Source organism: Perissodus microlepis, chromosome 7 (assembly GCF_051167445.1).
Source record: "Perissodus microlepis isolate ML-2025 ecotype Zambia chromosome 7, ASM5116744v1, whole genome shotgun sequence".
Taxonomy (NCBI): domain Eukaryota; kingdom Metazoa; phylum Chordata; class Actinopteri; order Cichliformes; family Cichlidae; genus Perissodus; species Perissodus microlepis.
The window spans coordinates 47149816-47171690 of record NC_140467.1 but is presented as its reverse complement, the minus strand read 5'-3'; the positions used below and the strand labels follow the sequence as shown (position 1 = coordinate 47171690).

The 21875-nt window shown below is 39.4% G+C and overlaps 1 protein-coding gene across 3 annotated transcripts in view; it reads right to left on the bottom strand.

Moving 5' to 3' along the window:
- slc45a2 (solute carrier family 45 member 2) overlaps nt 1-21478 on the bottom strand; it is a 36276-nt gene extending 14798 nt beyond the window's left edge. Inside the window, exons 1-2 of one of the 3 annotated variants that reach the window (XM_084935496.1) lie at nt 20555-21478; nt 17840-18016 (exon numbers count right to left, since the gene is read on the bottom strand). In XM_084935496.1, coding sequence (XP_084791622.1) covers nt 17840-18016; nt 20555-21026 — 649 coding nt within the window. In that variant the 5' untranslated portion in view covers nt 21027-21478. The remainder of the gene's footprint in view (nt 1-17839; nt 18017-20554) is intronic. The other 2 variants (XM_084935497.1, XM_084935495.1) reach the window with 2 other exon arrangements.
- Between the last annotated feature and the right edge of the window lie 397 nt (nt 21479-21875).

Here is a 21875-nt window from a genome sequence, read left to right as displayed (position 1 = left end):
CTCATTATGGGTTCACGCCCTTGGCCCACGCCCTCGGAGGAAGAAACACCTGTGCCTCATCAGTGTGGTATTTAAGACAAGAAGCAACGGCTGTTCTTCGCTGGATCGTTGTGAGAATCGCATTCCCTGGACTGTTTCCCTGGTGTGCGAGTGGATTCGTGTTTGGATTGTGTGGAGAGAGACGAGCGTGTTCCCCTGGATTTTCCCCGGAGCCCTGCCCCCCTCACCTTTTGTACATAGCACTGCCCCGCACCCTTGTAAATAGCACTGCCCCGTATCTGTGTATATACACTCATTGGACATTGTTCTTTAATAAATTCTCTTGTGTGCATCATCCCCGGAGTCCAGCGCGTGAGTCCACCTTGTACTTCGTGACAGAGACAGTGTCCTTCGCCCCGCCAGGCTAAGTAAACAGTCTTCCAGCCAACCCAGGTGGCCTTGCATGGAATGGGGGGAACAGTCTAAACACAGTCGTTATCAGGGTGTTTTGTTCAGCTCCAGCCTTGAGACCGCAGCTGGCGCCGAAGGGGTCTCCGCATGAAGGGATGATGGTTTTTACTTTAGTGCGAACAACTCATGAATTTCAAAGCTGTTCTAACAGTCCAACACTGGTCTCTCAATCTCCCGTCGGAGAGCCATGAGTTTTCTATGATGTTATCCAAACTTACGTTCCGTGATGTTGTCATTCTTTTTGCTCAAAGAGCAGGTTCTGAGAACTCACGACCGCAGTGCACTTCCCAAGATTTATCTTTTGACATCACTCAGAACTCAAGGAGAACCAGGGTGTATATCAGGAAGGAGGTTCAACACAGTCCTCATCTGACTTGTTTTCTCCCATCTATCAACTATTGTTGAATAAGATTGCAAGAAGATTGTTATGCATAAACCAGAAAACATGAAAATAGTTGAACAATTATTTACAAAAACAAAACCGCAGATAAAAACTATCTGCCTTTTAAAATTCAAGTGTTCTTTTTTTTTTTTTTCAGGAGGTGCCATGTTGTGGTCAGACAAATGTTTAGTAAATAACAAAAACAAATATCTTGACATATATTTATTATTGAAAACATTTATTTAAACATATGTATTGAAACCAAACCCAAATTAAGAATATTGTAATGCGTCATGATGTATTGCAATATCAAATTAATCCTAAAAGAAACGTGCGACTCCTGAAGATTCACACCTCTAATCAATAGCATGATTTGTGTCCTTGAGGGGCTGAACTCATTCTTGTATTATTTGCGTTTTGCAGTCAGCAGATGGTCCAGACTAGGGATGCACCGATACCGGTATCGGGTATCGGCCTCGATACCACATTTTCTAAAGTACTCGTACTCGTTAAAAGTCCCCCGATACCGAGGACCGATACTACGATCTGAGACCTGGCTATGTTTGAGCGGCATGTAAGGGGTTAATCACAGGCGCCGAGTGCCCGCCCCCAGGCCCCGGCTGCATCTCAGAGCTGGGAGAAGGCGAGGCGAGACAAGTCAGCCGTGTGGAACTATTTCAAAGTGAACGAAGACGCGAAAACAAAGGCGGACTGCAAATTGTGCTCAGCGAAATTGTCCAGAGGAGGCTCAAAAGGTAGCGCATTTAACACAAGCAATTTAATCAATCACCTAAAATCCCAACACGACGAGTACAGAGAGTTTACCCACGCTTATTAGCACAGAGGAGCATAGCTGATGCTATAGCAGTGGGACGGAAAATAGTTGGGCATTTTAAACATTCCGCCTTAGCCTACTCCCGCCTCGAGGACGTTCAGGGACAGCTCAACCAGCCAATAAAGAGACTGCAGCAGGACGTACAGACGCGCTGGAACAGCACGTATTACATGCTCCAGTCCCTCATTGAGCAAAAGCGAGTGCTGGGCGAGTGCTGGGCGTGTATGTGTCCGACCTGACTATCTCACCGCTCACCAATGGGCTCTTATGGAGACGACTGTTGCCATCCTCGCCCCCTTTGAGGAACTAACTAAAAAAGTGAGCAGCTACGACGCACTAGCCTCTGATGTCATCCCAGCTGTGACTGTGCTAGTGAGACTTCTAAACAGAGAAACAGACGAACAAATTGAAAATTAAATTTTGTTTTTTTATAATTATTTATTCTGTAATATGTTGCATACAACATGCTTTTCATTTTAAATAAATGTTCTTAATTCCAAACTAGTCCCTTGTTTGTTTGTTTTTTGTTAAATTATAGGACTAAAGCTGTTACCTGTAAATTTAAATCATTTTTTTATTAAGTACTCGGTATCGGCGAGTACTGAAATGCAAGTACTCGTACTCGTTTCCAAAAAAGTGGTATCGGTGCATCCCTAGTCCAGACCTCACTGACACTCCTGTGGCTCTGCTGACAGTTGTCACGGATGACACTACTGATTTGGCCCTCTTCAGTCCCGAAAGCATCTGCATTGTCGTTGAGGATGAAATACTTTTGAATGGTCCCACAAATCTGGCTGACTCATTTCTCCTGCTCTTTGGGTACATCTGTGCACTAGACCTACAATACCCAAAGGAAATTGAGCTTACATTCACATTTATCCAGAATAATCATTTTGGCTCTTCTACTTCAAATTTAAGGTTAAGGACTGCTCATTTCGTGGACTATTCATGTTTAATGTTCTGTTGCCTGACACCTTAATGCACTATCTGATGTTTGTTCCCAGTTATGTACAGCTGTATAAACCAGTACAACTCTGGATCCTCATTTCTCCTGCTTTTTGGGTAGTTCTGTGCACTAGACCTACAATACGCAAAGGCTCTCGAGCATTTATTCACATGTATCCAGAAGGTTGTGATGTGCCTTGAATACAACAAACCACTGTTAGGTCGCTTACTGATGCAGAAGAATTTGTTCAAGTGAATCACTCGGAATGGACAACTCGTTAAGCTGAGTATTGAAGGGTTTGTTTTTGTTTGTTTTGTTTTTTTAAACCATTTTTACCATTTGCCTCTTCTACCTCACATTTAAGATGAATGACTATTCAGTTCATGCACTATTCATGTTTAATGTTCTGTTGCCTAATACCCTGATGCACTGCCTTGATGTTTGTTCCCTATGAAGTACGGCAGTGGAAACCAGTACTTTTTTTAATGTATTTAAAACAAGAAAGTGAGCTGCAGCTGTCAAGGTACACTAAGTGTTAAATGCCTACCTGCACCCTGTGATTTTATTTTTAATCATTTTAACAGCAAACTGAAGAAAAGCCTTGACTCCGTTGCTCCACTCACCACCAAAAAGATTAACGTAAAACATGCATCACCATGGAGAAACGAGTCAAAAAACTCAAAAGAAATTGCAGGGCAGCAGAAAGGTGATGGAGGAAAAATAAAAATGCAATCAGCCATCAAATACTTTGCGAGCAACTGAAAATGTACAATAATACACTAAGGAATTCAAGAAATTCATACTTCGCCAAAATAATCAGTAATAACAAAAATAATCCCAAGGTCCTCTTTTCCACCATAGATCATTTATTTAACCCTGATTTTAACAGCTCCCAAAGAACTCCCACAGACTCTGTGAGCAGTTTGCAGACCACTTCAGGGGAAGAATCAGCGCCATCAGATGTGATATTTTATTTTCTCGTGATATGATTTTAAACACATCTGAGGGCTCAATTGTACCTGAGGAGACACTGGACAGCTTTGTCCTGGTTAATGCTGAGAACCTTAAGAAAGTTTTCTCTACAGTGAGACCCACCACATGTCTTTTAGATTAAATCCCCTCTTTACTCTTTAAAACACTTTATGGATTTTTTGAAGCAGAGCTTTTATACATGATGAATTGCTCTCTTCAGTTGGGTGTCTTCCCTGCTGCCTTTAAAACAGCGGTGGTGAGGCCCCTTCTGAAGAAGAGCAATTTGGATTGTAATGATTTTAATAACTACAGACCTGTAGCCAACTTACCATTTTTAAGTAAAATTTTAGAAAAACTTGTTTTCACTCAGATTAATGACTTTTTGAATGATAGACAGATTCTGGAGATATTCCAGTCTGGATTTAGGGTGAACCACAGCACAGAGACTGCTCTCCTAAAGGTTTTAAATGATCTTAGATGTAACTGGGACTCCCAAAAGCTCTCAGTCCTGGTGCTACTGGATCTAAGCGCAGCCTTTGATACAGTAGACCACGCTATTCTTTTAAACAGACTGAAACACATGGTGGGCCTCTCTGGTGCTGTACACAGACAGAACTTTTATGGTAAGTATGGATGCATGCTCCTCTAAGATCCATAAAATGACTTGTGGTGTGCCCCAAGGGTCAGTTTTAGGCCCTGTACTTTTTAATTTGTATATGCTCCCTCTTGGCGGTGTCATCGGGAGGCATGGAGTGAACTTCCATAGTTACGCTGATGACATGCAGCTGTACATCTCCGTGTCTCCCGATGACACCAGACCAATGGATGCCCTTTTTAACTGTATTTTAGATATAAGATCTTGGATGGCAGAAAACTTTACAGCTTAACCAGGAGAAAACTGAAGTTTTAATCGTCGGTCCTGAGGCTCAGAGAGAGAAACTCTTGTCTAAATTACAGGCATTTTCACTATGTCCTTCGCTACAAGTGAAAAACCTGGGTGTTATTTTTGACTCTGAGCTTGGTTTTACCCCACATATTAAACATGTTACCAAAATTGGATTTTATCATCTAAAAAATATAGCCAGAGTCCGCCCTATTCTCTCTCGGGCCAACACGGAGATGCTGATGCATGCTTTTATTACCAGTCGCATTGATTACTGTAATGCCCTGCTCTCTGGTCTCCCCAAAAAGAATATTTCACCCTCACAACTTTTACAAAACTCTGCAGCTCGTGTGCTGACGAAGACCAGAGGGCGGGCCCACATTACACCGGTTTTAGAATCGCTGCATTGGCTCCCCGTGTGTTTCAGGATCGATTTTAAAGTTCTTTTATTGGTTTTTAAATGTCTTAATGGTCTTGAGCCTTCTTATCTCTCAGATTTGCTTTTACCATATGAACCCTCGCGGACCCTGAGGTCCTCTGGTACTGGCCTTTTGATTGTTCCTAAAGTCAGGACACATGCTCACGGAGAGGCAGCTTTTCAGTGGTATGGTCCTCGTCTCTGGAACAACCTGCCGGAGGAGCTCAGAGCCGCAGAGAACGTACATGTTTTTAAGAACAGGCTCAAGACCCACCTTTTTAATTTAGCTGTATCCATGATCGTTTATGTTAATGAGAGTGTGGGGAGTGAGTTGGAGGGCGGGGTGGGCTGCTTTTAACCATGTAAAGCACTTTGTGCTACATTTTTGTATGAAAAGTGCTTTATAAATAAAGATTGATTAATGTTCTAATAGCTGTAATTGCTGTTAATACTGAAAATGTTATTGAATTTTAGAATTGAGATGGAGACCCTTAGTCTTTTTCTTTTGTTTTATTTATGAAGTACTTTGTTATGAGTGGGGTCCGTTATTTGTGCCTTTTTAAAAGCACATTGTGTTGAATAAAAAAAGTTGTTAAATTGTCAGTGTTGTCATTTTCATGTTTTCTAACACTTTTAGCTGATTGTAATTTTAATAAATTTTAAGTGTTATTTCCCACATTATAGGTTAAAAAATATCAAAAAGTTTGAGTTTATTTCCCACAGTGTATGAGTTGCAATATGCAAACATTTTGAGTGTATTTCCCACCTCCATTAAGTTGAAAAATATTGAACATTTTGAGTTTATTACTCCCTAATTATAAGTTGAGGAATGTCAACATTTATAAGTTAACATTGAGATAATTTAAGGCAACTGCAAATGTAATTTTTATTTTAGTTAAACTTAAAACTTTTAAAAACATCACTAAAAAATTGTTGTGTAATCTGTTACACAACAACTTTTGAGTTCTGTGAACTTATTAGGTTTTACAGTGCACTGAATCCCACCTTTATACAAGGTTTATGCTGTGTAGGGACTGGAAATCACCCACTCTGGATCATGTGGTTATATCTTGTTAAATTCGGTGGGTTAAATCAGACCCAAGGCAGCGCTGCTCAACTGATCACGTCATGCACACAAACTCCACTGGGACTCACAAAAGAAATGAATGTGACTTACTTCTAGTGTTTTGTTTTGTTTTGTTTTTGTCCCAGGCTGTACCACTAACATTGATCTTTTAAGATTAGCTTAAAACTTTCATTTTTGCTAAAGCATATATATATATGCAACTTTGCTAAAACAATGTCGGACTCTGTAGTTTTCTCTGGTCCCCTCCCCAATCAGACCAGGAGTGACATGTTTAGCCGCATGTTCTCCTTAAATTGCTGGCTGTCTGAGTGGTGTCCCAGAAACGATGTGGGCTTCATAGATAATTGGCAAACCTTCTGGAGGAAACCTGGTCTTGTTAGGAGAGACGGCATCCATCCCACTTTGGATGGAGCAGCTCTCATTTCTAGAAATATGGACAAATTTATTAAACCCCCCAAAATATGACTATCCAGAGTTGGGACCAGGAAGCAGAGTTGCAGTCTTACACGCCTCTCTGCAGCTTCTCTCCTCCTGCTACCCCCCCAAAAACCCATCTCCATAGAGACTGTGTCAGCTTCCAAAAAGACAAAAAACAAACTAAAAACCAGCAACAAACAACTTAAACATAAACAATTACAAAGAAAGAACAGTACAGTATCCACATCTGAACCAAAGAGTAAAACAGTGAAATGTGGATTATTAAATATTAGGTCTCTCTCCTCCAAGTCTCTGTTAGTACATGACTTAATAATTGATCAACAAATTGATTTACTCTGCCTTACAGAAACCTGGTTGCAGCAGGATGATTATGTTAGTTTAAATGAATCAACACCCCCGAGTCATTCTAACTACCAGAAACCTCGAAGCACAGGCCGAGGGGGCGGTGTGGCAGAAATTTTTCACACCAGCCTATTAATTAATGAAAGACCAAGACAGACTTTTAATTCATTTGAAAGCCTGATGCTTAACATTGTCCACCCCAGCTGTGAAACTCAGAAACCAGTCTTACTTGTTATCATCTATCGTCCACCTGGGCCTTACACAGAGTTTCTGTCTGATTTCTCAGACTTTATATCTAATTTAGTTCTGAGCTCAAATAAAATAATTATTGTGGGTGATTTTAACATCCATGTAGATGCTAAAAATGACAGCCTCAACATGGCATTTAGTCTGTTATTAGACTCAATCGGCTTCTCTCAAAGTGTAAAAGAACCCACCCACCACTTTAATCACACTCTAGATCTTGTTTTAACATATGGCATAGAAACTGAACATTTAACAGTGTTTCCTGAAAACCCTCTCCTGTCTGATCATTTCCTGATAACATTTACATTTACAATAATTGATTACACAGCGGTGGAGAGTAGATTTTATCAAAGTAGATGTCTTTCTGAAAGCGCTGTAACTAAGTTTAAGAATATAATCCACCCACTGTTATCATCTTCAATGCCCTGTACCAACACAGAGCAGAGCAGCTATCTGAACGCTACCCCAACAGAGGTCGACTATCTTGTTAATAATTTCACCTCCTCACTACGTACGACTCTGGATACTGTAGCTCCAGTGAAAACTAAGGTCTCTAATCAGAAGTACCTGACTCCGTGGTATAATTCTCAAACACGTACCCTAAAGCAGATGACTCGTAATCTGGAGAGGAAATGGTGTGTCACAAATTTAGAGGATCATCATTTAGCCTGGAGAAATAGTTTGCTGCTTTATAAGAAAGCCCTCCGCAAAGCCAGAACATCTGACTATTCATCACTGATTGAAGAAAATAAGAACAACCCCAGGTTTCTCTTCAGCACTGTAGCCAGGCTGACAAACAGTCAGAGCTCTGTTGAGCCAACCATCCCTTTAACGTTAACTAGTAATGACTTCATGAACTTCTTCACAAATAAAATTTTTATCATTAGAGAAAAAATTACCAGTAATCATCCCACAGATGTAATATTATCTACAGCTACTCTTAGTACCATTGATGTTAAGTTAGACTCTTTTTCTCCAATTGATCTTTCTGAGTTAACTTCAATAATTACTTCCTCCAAACCATCAACGTGTCTTTTAGACCCCATTCCTACAAAACTGCTCAAAGAAGTCCTGCCATTAATTAATTCTTCGATCTTAAATATGATCAACCCATCTCTAATAATCGGCTATGTACCACAGGCCTTCAAGCTGGCTGTAGTTAAACCTTTACTCAAAAAGCCATCTCTAGACCCAGCAGTCTTAGCTAATTATAGGCCAATCTCCAACCTTCCTTTCATATCAAAAATCCTTGAAAGAGTAGTTGTCAAACAGCTAACAGATCATCTGCAGAGGAATGGTTTATTTGAAGAGTTTCAGTCAGGTTTCAGAGCTCATCACAGCACAGAAATAGCTTTAGTGAAGGTTACAAATGATCTTCTTATGGCCTCTGACAGTGGACTCATCTCTGTGCTTGTCCTGCTAGACCTCAGTGCAGCGTTCGATACTGTTGACCATAATATCCTATTAGAGCGATTAGAACATGCTGTAGGTATTACAGGTACTGCACTGCAGTGGTTTGTATCATATCTATCTAATAGACTCCAATTTGTGCATGTAAATGGAGAGTCCTCTTCACACACTGAGGTTAATTATGGAGTTCCACAGGGTTCAGTGCTAGGACCAATTCTGTTTACATTATACATGCTTCCCTTAGGCAGCATCATTAGAAGACATAGCATACATTTTCACTGCTATGCAGATGACACCCAGCTCTATCTGTCCATGAAGCCAGATAACACACACCAATTAGTTAAACTGCAGGAATGTCTTAAAGACATAAAGACCTGGATGGCCGCTAACTTTCTGCTTCTTAATTCAGATAAAACTGAGGTTATTGTACTCGGCCCTGAAAATCTTAGAAATATGGTATCTAACCAGATTCATACTCTGGATGGTATTACCTTGGCCTCCAGTAACGCTGTGAGGAACCTTGGAGTCATTTTTGACCAGGACATGTCCTTCAACGCACATATTAAACAAATATGTAAGACTGCTTTCTTCCATTTGCGCAACATCTCTAAAATTAGAAATATCCTGTCTCAGAGTGACGCTGAAAAACTAGTTCATGCATTTATTACTTCCAGGCTGGACTACTGTAATTCATTATTATCAGGATGTCCAAAAAACTCACTGAAAAGCCTTCAGCTAATCCAAAATGCTGCAGCAAGAGTACTGACAGGGACTAGAAAGAGAGAGCATATTTCTCCTGTTTTGGCTTCCCTTCATTGGCTTCCTGTTAAGTCCAGAATTGAATTCAAAATCCTGCTCCTCACATACAAGGTCTTAAATAATCAGGCCCCATCTTATCTTAATGACCTTGTAGTACCATATCACCCTATTAGAGCACTTCGCTCTCGCTCTGCAGGCCTACTTGTTGTTCCTAGAGTATTTAAAAGTAGAATGGGAGGCAGAGCCTTCAGTTTTCAGGCCCCTCTTCTGTGGAACCAGCTTCCAGTTTGGATTCGGGAGACAGAAACTATCTCTACTTTTAAGATTAGGCTTAAAACTTTCCTTTTTGCTAAAGCATATAGTTAGGGCTGGACCAGGTGACCCTGAATCCTCCCTTAGTTATGCTGCAATAGACGTAGGCTGCCGGGGGATTCCCATGATGCATTGAGTTTTTCCTTTCCAGTCACCTTTCTCACTCACTATGTATTAATAGACCTCTCTGCATTGAATCATATCTGTTATTAACCTCTGTCTCTCTTCCACAGCATGTCTTTTATCCTGTCTTCCTTCTCTCACCCCAACCGGTCGCAGCAGATGGCCGCCCCTCCCTGAGCCTGGTTCTGCCGGAGGTTTCTTCCTGTTAAAAGGGAGTTTTTCCTTCCCACTGTCGCCAAAGTGCTTGCTCATAGGGGGTCATATGATTGTTGAGTTTCTCTCTGTATCTATGAAGCGCCTTGAGGCGACTTTTGTTGTGATTTGGCGCTATATAAATAAAATTGAATTGAATTGAATTGAATTGAATTAGATAGGGCTGGATCAGGCGACCCTGAATCCTCCCTTAGTTATGCTGCAATAGACGTAGGCTGCCGGGGGATTCCCGTGATGCATCGAGTGTTTCTTCTTCTATTCTATGTGTTAATAGACCTCTCTGCATTGAATCATACTTGTTATTAATCTCTGTCTCTCTTTCCAGCATGTCTTTTACCCTGTCTTTCTTCTCTCACCCCAACCGGTCGCGGCAGATGGCCCCGCCCCTCCCTGAGCCTGGTTCTGCCGGTGGTTTCTTCCTGTTAAAAGGGAGTTTTTCCTTCCCACTGTCACCAAGGTGCTTGCTCATAGGGGGTCATATAATTGTTGGGTTATTCTCTGTATGTATTATTGTAGGGTCTGCCTTACAATATAAAGTGCATTGAGGTGACTGTTGTTGTGATTTGGTGTTGTATAAATAAAATTGAATTGAACTGAAAATTGATCTTAGTGTTCCCACAACTTCTGAATCCACTCCTAACTTTTTCTGTTTAGGCAAAGTGGCCCATCTATAATGTAGGTAACAGTAAATAGAGTTATTTTTTTAATTCCCTTGTTTTCCTCTGCTTGCGTTCTACATAGCAGATGTTTAAGCAGAGTACATTCATTAGAGTCAAGGCTGAAAAAATATTCCCACGAATTAATATTTTTATTACCTCTGCCAAAGTGTTTACGTTTTTGGTAGCATGAGTCATGTTGTCTGTAAACACGATAGCTTTTCACAACAGCTTGAAAAGCTTTGAATGAATTCTGGTAAAACTGTGTAGGGGTGTAGAGTGGGGTCAGGCTAACAAATAAAAGGTCATCAAGGTCAACTTAATGATTTGTTGGTCAAAAATTGACAAAAAAGCTTTACAACTTAGAAACTATGATTCTTGCAAGTGTGTACTACAGGTTTTAACTGTTTAAATACATTATACAGACTACAGTATAATGCTCCTGAATACATTTTTAATTTATTTTATTGTATTGTTTTTTTGGAAAACCAAATAAGCTGGTGAGCAAAAACTTTCACTTGGCATTTATTATTGCATATTAAAAAATACTAAATGAATGCTACACATGTACTATATCCATAACAATAAAATTGATTAAAAAAAAATAATATTCAAAATTTTGTCAAGTATATCAAAATAGGTTTCAACAAAACGAACAACAAAAGCCTGAACTTTGCCATTTTTTCACTGCACTACAAACGTCTGAAAGTGTGTTTAAAAAACCCCAATGAAAAAAAAAAAGAATTCATAAAAAATACAACACTGTTTTCGTAAATACAAATACTGCCCAGAGAGTGAACTGCCATGGTGAAGGTTTGCACTCTTGCAGTGTTGCTTGTTAAATGAAATTGGCAGGTGGAGGTTCAATGAGGTTTGCACAAAAGCTGTTTGTGGAGTTGAAAAGAGTTACCTTTTAGTGTTTCACTTTTATTTGCATGAAGAACCTGAATCAATACTTTTTTATCAGAGTATTTCTAACACAAGTGTTTGTGCTTAAGCTCAAATGTAGATTGTCTGTACTTTAATGTCAGTGTTAAGGTTAGATGACATAAGCTAAGATCAACATCCAGGCAATGGATATGTCTCATCAGGAATCTGGATTTAGCCTGTCTGTCACCGTCGCAGCGTACTATTATGAAGCGAATTATCACCTGCACACAACACTGGAGAGACATATCACACCAGTCTTTGATTAAAGACACAGCCTCCACACTCGAGATGGACCGCATCATTATCAGGCATTTTGCTTAGTGGAGACAGCTGTCTCTTTATGTCAGCGTCATAATTTTTGCTGAGCTATGGATAGCTCAGTGAACCTTCAGTGAACCCTCAGTGAATCACTGCCTCTCTATAACTTGGTGGCTTTTGCAACACATAAAAATACACCACTAATAGTTTTTATAATGTGATGACGTTATTCTTATAAAGCGCCTATTTCTAAAATAGCAGGAAGAGACTGAGTTTTCTTTTTTAACGTGATTATGTGTTTAACTGACCACATGCCATAAGCAAAATAACCAAATAACAAAATTAAAAAGACAGAATTACACAGCAATTCAAAAAAAAATGTAGGCAATCACTGTGTAACATGTCAATCAAAAAATAGATTTCAGTGATTTACAAATTTCATCAATTTTATTTTATTCACAATAGCACACAGAAAACTTGTAAAATGTTTAGAATGAGGACAAATAAAGATGTAGGGGCCATCCTACATTAGAAAATCCCATGATTTTCTAATTTCCACTTTGCCCGTTTGAAATGAGCTTCGATCATGTTCATATATGACTTTTTTGTGCGTTTCTGAGCCCATGCAGTGATTTCAATGATCTGTTTTTAGTGTAGTGCAGTCTGAGGTCCAGACGTTCACGGGCAGACAGTATTGATTTTCAGCCTTGTCCTGTGCCCACAGAGATTTCTCCAGAGTTTCAAAATCTTTTCAGGATACTATGAACTGTAGATGATGTTCTCTAAGACACTTTTTTTTTTAAATACCCAATCGTGTTACTTACATGTTTCCAAATAACCTAATTCATTGTAAAATGTTCATTCAGCTCTTTCTTTTTAGCACCTCTTACTTTGAACATTTTGAGATATGTTCAAAATGAGCTCATATCTTATAGTAAAATGTTAAAATGTTCTTTGTGCTCTATTGTGAAGAAACTTTATTAGACTTGCAGAATGTTTCATTTTGTTTTTACACAGCATCCAAACTTTTTATGAATTGGTGTTATAAAATTACTTGATTGTTTTTGTTGAATCACTAACTTTGCCCACTAACTCTTGCCTCTGCAGCCCTCTATAGTTGCTCACCTCAATAGAGGCTATTTTTCTACATTTAGTCATTGGCAGGTACAGTAATAACCACTTCAGGAGTCACGCTTCACTTATGTCTGCATGACTTGAAGATTGATGTGGGATCAATTCCCGATCAAACTTTCGTCATCATAAATACTGCATCCCAGCGTGAAGTATTTTATTAGGACAAATACCCCCTTGCCAACACAAAAAGTACAATAAAGGATTGAGCAATTGAGCTTTTTTAAACAACAAACCTGTTATGAAAATCACTTACATACAATAGTTCAAAAAACATCTCCTTATTTATGACAAAGAATTGGTAGATCTTGGTTGTATTGAACCAAATCTAAAAAACAGGGTTTAAAAAGTCTTTGTCATTCTCTGCAATGATCACATGCTTTCTTAGGTCTTTTTCTTGGTCTCTTTTATTTCTTTGCTTTCGTTTGTCATTGCACAAAAAAGGCCTCATACAATTGCGTTCTTTCACTATACTCTGAATACTGTTGTAACATTTAATCCTTCATTAAATATTAGAATCAAGGGTTCCTACTCACACATTGCCGTAGCAATGAAAACAGGAATGCTGAATATCAAATGCAGTTTATCAAATTTACATTTAAAAAATAATCCTAATTAGTTTAGGAATAATGCAGGACTAACATTGTTATAAATAAGGAAAAAAAAACAAGTTTCACACCTTTTCCAATTCTCCAAAGTACCCCTGAGGGTACCAACAACCTCATCTGATCAAAACAGCAACCTTTAAAAAGCACTGCTGCAAACAAAAGTCCACAGATAAAGTTCATCTCCTGACATTAATTACAACCCTAAAACTCATATCTTTGCACTAAATTATATCTTAACATGCAAATTTGTCCTTGCCTAACCCTCCCCTGCCTCCGATGGAGGGAGTCACAGCTCCACTGTGTCTATGTTTTGTTAAGAAGGAGAGGAAAACCCAGAGGTTCATTTGGAAATCAGGTCTACACCCACAGAGAGCACGCTGTTCTGGTGATTCAGGGCACAGAAAAAGTCAGAAAACATTAGAAAACAAATCTTTATAGATTAATACTTAACATGCACATAGAGATCTTAGCCTTCAGCTTGACTAATGACTCATCAAACAGTTATTAGTATGTTGCTGACAAACTGGATTCATATGACCATCTCTGACTTAGCTCAACCCTGCTATCGATGGAATTATTTATTTAAGAAATCCTGTTGTACAGTAATAATATGCATGTTATACTGATTAACATGGTTTAAAAACATGACTTTCAGATGTAAAAGTATTCAGTACAGTACTAAAACTTCACATACCAGACATGGCAGTCATGTGCCTGGCTCCGGTCTCTCTCAGCTAAGACCCATGACTGTAACACATGACTAGCTCACGGCTGGATTACTGCCTCACTCAAATGCTCACACCACCCAGTGCCTGCTGACATTTGAGCTGAGCACACCACTACGCTCAGACCGAAAACAACATCATCATGTCCATGAAAGAAACTTTGCTTGATCCTGTCTGTCTTTCTTTGTGAGCTACTTTGGGAAATATTCTTTAAGTTTATAATGCTTCATTAGTGCATCGGAAATAACAAAAATATACAAAAATATCACATTTACTGCACTACAGTATGCTGCGATTTTTATCTGTTCATTGTGAACTCATCCAATGTGAAAATATTATGGGTATCGACATGAAAATTATATTCAAATTATATTCAGTTCAAATTGTTAAAAAGAATTACACTGCCTTCCAGAAATGTTGGAAATGGAAATTAGGGGAAGCAGGGGGGATCTTAAAGTCTGCACATCAAACTATATTCAACTTTATATTTAACTTTAATGTTCAAGCAGGCTAGTATACATACTAACTTTTTAAAGGATATTTGAATTTATACCTCCAGCAATGTAAAAAAGTGATATTATTAATCTTTTTCCCCTTTTTTTTGATAAACGGTCCACTGGATGACAAAGAGGTGCAAATGAATTTACCACACTGAAAAGCGTTTAACTCGCAATCCTGCCAAAGAGTCTTGTCAAAAGCACAGCAGCAGCTTTGTGTGCCTAAACGTGTTATTTAATCAGAAGTAAAGATCAGACGTAAATGAAAACTGATAGGAGAAACTGATGTGCTGGTTGATGTCATGCTACATCCAATATGTGCCTGAGAACTTTTTGTAGTGCAAACCTGCTCAGCAAAAGGGAAAATCTATTCATCAGTTCAACCATTTGGCCATAACATGAAGTGCTGGGTAAAAGCTAATTGAACTGCATCAAAGAGCGAACAAAGTTATGAAAGGCACGAAAGCACTCACACAAAAGCTCTGCAGTTTCATGCTCTGGCCTTGGACAAGAGGGTTATGCCCCAAAACTCACAAATCCCACAACCTGCGCTGAGCACCTCACAGGTTACAACGTTGCACCTGAGTGAACTACAAGACTTTTGGAACAGAGCAGTCCAAAGTGAAGATGTTTGGTCATAGTGTACATCGCAACATGCAGAAGTAGTGGAAGGCTGATGATTTGGGCTTGTTTTGTAGCCACAGGGCCTTTCAGTCATTGAGTCGACAGTGAACTCCTTTGTATACCAAAGTATTCCAGCGTCAAATGTCAAGCCATCTGCCCAACAGCGAAAGATTAATCAAAATTAGGTCATGAGACACTGCAACGTTTTCAAGCACAACAGCAAATCTACAACAAAATAGCCGAACAGCCCAGACCTCAATTTGATAAGAAATGCTGTAGTGGATCATCTCAATTTATTGCTCCTAAAAGTGGTTTTACAGGCTTTTGAATGATGGGTTGTGCTCAATTTTTCATTCACCTGTCCTGCATTTTGGTTTGGTGTTCGACTTTTTAACTGTAAAACCATACTGTAGAATTGAGCTCAAAACACTAAAATCCCACAGTATTTGAGCAATCCCTTATGCATACACACAATCACCATCCTTTGTTAATGCTTACACTTTTCTTATAGTAGTAATGAACAGTTTATATTGGCGTATTTTCAATTTTTAAATTGACCAGAGCATTTAAACTGTAAAGGGCATTATCCTCTCTACTAAACACAGATGTTATGCTTAACTTAACATAAGTCACTATACCCGTAGAAGCAATTCATTTGAAAAGGAAATATCGTCAAATGAATATAAACAATAAAGCAAGATGTGCTGGAGACTTTTACAGGTTTTTTATTTTGTTACTTTTAGATGCATTATATTGCCAAAAGTATTCATTCACCCATTTAAATCATTGAATTTCAGGTGTTTCAGTCACCGTGGTCACAGGTGATCAAGCAGTTATGCATGCAGACTGCTTCTAGAAACATTTGTGAAAGAATGGATTGCTCTCAGGAGCTAAGTGAAGTCCAGTCGTGAAATTTCCTTGCTACATATTCCACAGTCATTCCACCCAAGTGAATTGGAACAACAACGAATGAGCCACAGAGAGGTAGGCTAGGTAAAAGAACGGGGATTTCGGTGTTGGGCTGTTTTTTAAAAGTTGGGCTCGGCCCCTTAGTTTCAGTGAAAGGAACTGCTAATGAACGCCATGTCAACACATTTTGGACAATTTCATGCTCCCAGCTTTGTTCCTCTTCCAACATGACTGTACGCCAGTACACAAAGCAAGATCTTAAAAATGGGATGTCACTTAAGTTCATATGCATGTGAAAACAGATTAACAAATGCTTTTGGCAGTAGATCCTGACTGATATAGAAAATTTCAGACCAACATTTGGTGATTTAAAAATTTAAAAAATTGGCTGATATTTCTTTTCTTCAGGCACATGACACAAACATTTGTGTAGATATTTATACATCTTATGTTTGGCTTTATATGAGAATTGACAGGTGTCCCAACCCTGTAGGAAAAACAGGGAGCAAACTGAAATTCATATGTGCCACCAACTGCATTTTGAGACATCCATCACATTGTATTCTTCTGATACATCATGTGTGCATGGTTCTCACCAACAGCCTTCAAAGAGGGCAAAATACACCACAATTAAAACTAGAAGGCAAACAGTCAAGCAAGGACAGAAACACCAAGAGGCACTGTGGTGGTTCATGCCCTGACAACAAGAGCCAGGCAGTAAGCGCTGCTGTTTTTGCTGTTAGTCAGTAGCTCTAACATTGTTAGAGCTCATACTATGTGGAAATATCATCAAACTGTTAATCAAAGGGTGATTTTTAGAACACTCGAGCACTAAGATTAGCTGGCATAATGTTAGCTTATAACGAGCTGTTGCTATTGTTGTTTAGCCAGCTCGCTGTCAGCTGTCCGGAGATGGGAGGGTAAATCTAACCTGCTGACGGCTAGCAATTATGACATTATCAGTAAAAAAAAAATAGCATGTGCATGCATGGTTCTGTTTGTCACAGCCCTGACTTCAGTTCAGGAGATGAGAGGATTTTAAAATTGAAAGTAACTTATGGATGTATTATTTATGTTGTTGGTTTCTAGCAATATACATGAAGCATACAGTGATGGAATTAAAGATGACAGCGCAATATGATGGCAAACCGGCATGTATTCATATTCATTTATTAGTTGATAAATGAAAATTATTTATCTATACCATTATATTGGCTAATATCATCAGCCAGCTGTTATATCAGTTGTGCTTTATCCTAGCCTGACCTAACTTTTATTGTTACAGACAAACTTACTAAGAAAAGCATGTATGTATATATCTCAAATTATCGAACATTTCCCAAGTGAACTCTTGTTTGCACTCACAAATAAAAAAAAACAGACATAGCTTCCACCCACAGTTTAACACGCCGGCAAACAGACACAGTTCACTGAAACTTTCACACTCCCTCTATATGTGCATCTCCGCCCACTCAGTCACAGCAGGAGAAGTTTTGGAGGCTTACTTCCATAAAGCGTTACTGTGAGTTGCTCAGATGCAGAATGAACATAAAATTATTGCCTAACTAAAGTCCAAATCCATCAAAAGGAAACAATCACCAGCGTAACCGGCATTAATAAGTCTAAACAAAACACAAAAGCTGTGAGTATTGAAGCAAGAACCAAACAGTGTTTGTGTTACATACCTGTGAGGAGAGCATGGTAGTGTAAGCCTCTTTCCTTGTCTTCATGTGAACATACATCAAACAGGTAGGCCTTAATGGGTCCATCAATGAAGTCTGCAGCAAAGTCAAACAGCACGACTCCAAACATCACCACCACGATGGCCCATATGCTCTTCAGCGACCTATCTCTGACGAGTGCTGGAAAACAACAGTACACATCAGCACTCAGCACGTACCACAGAGAAAGATTAAAATAATAATACACTGACTACATCAGTACACTAAGGAACCTTATCTGTCACATTCACAAGTTTAATTAGGCTTGATACACATCACAAGAACCTCAGAGGACTAGCACGTCAGAAGGCACTTAAAATAACAATACAATAATTAAAAAAAGAAAACCTATTATAACTGACGCCATAGCAATTATATTTTAAAACCTGAATGCTTGAACACTAAGCTGCTCTTTTAGAGATATGAAAGATGTCAAATCACACCACAAGAGAAAGTGTAATTAGAAGTTATTAAAGACAATTTTACAATTTCATTAAGAGATACAAGTGAATACTGAAAGACAGGTTTATCATTCCATTAAAACGACAGGTGAAGGAAGGATTTTTAACTTGTCACTTCATTTAAAAGAAAGTCTGAAGTGGCAAAAAAAAAAGTAAAAAAACAATTTAACACCAAAAGAGCAACTCTGGGAGGTGCAGGCCAGCGTTAGGTTTTTCATCTTTAAGAAGAGGGCAGCTACGACAATAGAAAACATTATGTCACACGACCGCTTTGGCATTTACTACGGCCCCGGGGAACATGGAGAGATAATCAGCTTATCCAGCCTACGTCAGGAGACATACTTTATAGTTCATAAGAGCGCTATAAGAAAGCCAGGAGCCTTTATCTTTAATTCCTTGGCTGTTTATTTGTCTATTTTTGTAATTTTTGCCCGAAAACACGCACAAAAAATCCTCTAACAGCTTCAGGCTAAACTGAACCACCTTGAACACTTTGGATGATATTGAAGAAAAATAATTCTCTTTGTGTGTGTATATCAGAACAGAGTGGTTTTTTACATTTATTTTTGCACCATCAAAATTATAAATGAAGAGGTAAAAAACCCAACAAACTCATAGCAGTGACTTGTGATTGTGATGTTCAGCATGGTATAAAAACTCTCAACATCTGCGCTACTAAGTTTGATTGAAAAGGAAATTAACCACAACAATACTGCATCTAGTTTAATTGTGTTTTGACAGCTGATATCCAGGCAAAGGAAGCACGAGAGTGAAAAAGGTTCAAACTACACACAATTAAGACACTTAACGAATGTTACTGTTGAGCTGATTGCTGCATTTTAAATGTACAGCTTACAAATTGCAAATAAAACTGCCCATACACACCATCCATCCATTCGCTTCCGCTTATCCTTTTCAGGGTCGCGGGGGGCGCTGGAGCCTATCCCAGCCGTCATAGGGCGAGAGGCGGGGTACACCCTGGACAGGTCGCCAGTCTGTCGCAGGGCCAACACACAGAGGCCCATACACACCGATTTCCATTATTCCTCACAAAGCAAACCTCTGAATCTGAGTTTGTCACATTTTTGCAGAGTGTTGCTTTCATGATTTTTCAATCAAAAACAATGATTCGGGTTAAGTGGATGATGTGCTTCAAATCAGAGTGACTTAAATTATGGCCAAATGTGCATTTAATCTCTGAATGATTCCACAGGATGCTGAACAATCACACACACGCTGTCACTGCCAGCAGTGAGTCAGTTAGTGTTTCTGTTTTTTAAGAGAAGGCTTTTTACCCAACCTAATATTGCTTTTTATGGTAACAGATTCTTTTGTGTGCAGACGCTCTTGTGATGCTGTTTGGAGTCTAATGGATTCAAATGGAGCAACTCTGGGCCCTACTTTTTCCTTTCATGATGAATGTATCATTTTATCCCCCAAAATCTGTGCACAAGTAGAAATTTGGATTCAGAGTCTTTAAAAGTCTTACAAAGAGGTTGAAACTTGCCCTTAACCTTGTCCTGCAGGTAAAAGAAGACAGCAAAACCTAAATCAGTTCAGTTCATATGTATTTATATCAAACCAATTCCTACAACAATCACCTCAATGTGTTTTATATAAGGTATGTAACGTAAAGAATCTACAATATTCGAAAGAAACCCCAATGATCACAGGAGCATTTGGTGACAATGGGAAAGAAAAACTCCCTTTTAACAGGAGGCTCACACCAGGCTCAGTGAGGGGCAACCATCTGCCCTGACTGGTTGGGCGTGAGGGGAAAGAGACATTCATTTATTGTGGAAGAGAGCCATAGATTAATAATGGCTAATGATTAGATGCAGAGTGGTGTATAAACACAGAGAGTGAAATGAGGTGAATGAAGAAAAAATGCTAAGTGCATCACAGGAAGCCCCTCCCAGCAGCCTAAGCTTATTGCAGTGTAACTAAGAGTGCTTAGGGTCACCTGATTCAGCCCTAGCTTTATCAAAAAGGAAAGCTTTAAGCCTATTCTTCAAAGTAGAGAGGGTGCCTGTTTCCCGAATCCAAACTGGGAGCCACAGGAGTGGAGCCTGATAGTAAATCTTCTGAATACTTTTAAATCAAAGCTAGCGTGGCCTCAAAGCATTTTCTGACATAACAAGATTACAGATAGCACACTACCTCCACTCTTGTTCTGTCTGAATTCCTCACCCTCAAGTTTTCTTCACTGATCCCTCACCTGAGATGACAGCATCTCCATTAAGGAACAGGGTGATTCCCACAAGCATGAGGATGCCCAGTGCCAGGATGTAAGGCCTCCGCCGGCCCCACGGCGAGCGGCAATAGTCGCTGGCTGAACCGATGATGGGCTGGAGCAGGAAGCCCAGGATGGGGCTGATCAACCACACCAAGCTGTACAGACTCTGGGGCAGGCCCACACTCAGGAGCACCGGCGTGACAAAAGCTGCCTCCACGGCATAGCAGAATTCCCTTCCAAACATGACCAGGCCGTGGAGAATAAGGCGCCCCCGAGAGCGCCTGTGAGGCTCCACAGCTCCAAAGACAGAGTCTTCCACACTGTCTACGTAGTCCACATTGCTGCCATTGCAGTCTGTTGAGTACTGGTGCAGAGAAGTGCTGATGTGTTTGCCAGGCTCAGAGATCCGACAGGGTTGGAGCCTCACAGACTGATCTTCTGATAACAGAGTCATAATTGAAAATGAGGGGGGTAAAGGACAGAAGGAGAAAAAGAGAACAGGAAGGGAGTAAAGAGGAGATTTAGATGAAGAGAGGCAAAGAGGAAGCTTTTGGTAGTCTCTCTCCGTCTGCCAAATGATGGATGAAATGCCAAAACTGGCGCTTGGCTTGAGTTAATCCTCTTCACTACTGCATAGCTGAGCAACGAGTTCAAGCGCCACGCAGCTTTATTTTGCATGTGAAGGTCTGAGCAAGACTCGGCGAGGAGGAGAGAAAGACAAGGGAGGAGGAAAAAGAAGGGAGTGTTTTAAAGAGATTACAGAATGGCTTTTCCTATTCTGTCTAGTAAAGGCCTCGGGCAGCTCATGGGGTTGAGTGTGATTTGTCAATGGGTGGCACTACTGGCCACTAATGACTGGCCAGTAGTGTTTACTTTAAAACAAGTAAAGATTACTGAATTCACAAAGCTAAATTCATGTTTTTCTATCCAAACGTGAGCCGGCACACTAGTGTGCTGTACAACTGAAACAACAGCTAAAACAATATTTATCTGTTTAGGAGTGCAAGTAAATATTTGTAATGTGTGATCTTAATCCAAAAGTGTGCTTTACTGTTTTTTATCAGCATATTTATAAAGCAATTAATTTGAACATTTGTGGATAACAACAATAATTATATTTTGGCATTAAAAATAATAAATTTGAATAAACAGCTTGTGCATACTGATGAATGAACGATTACAGAATGATTTTGGTCATTCGAAATACTGTTAAAAAAATAAATACTGTTAATTTATGGCAGCTATGATGTAAACCTAATTGTTGCAAATCTAATTTAGGGGGTTAGTTTAATTGACTGATTTT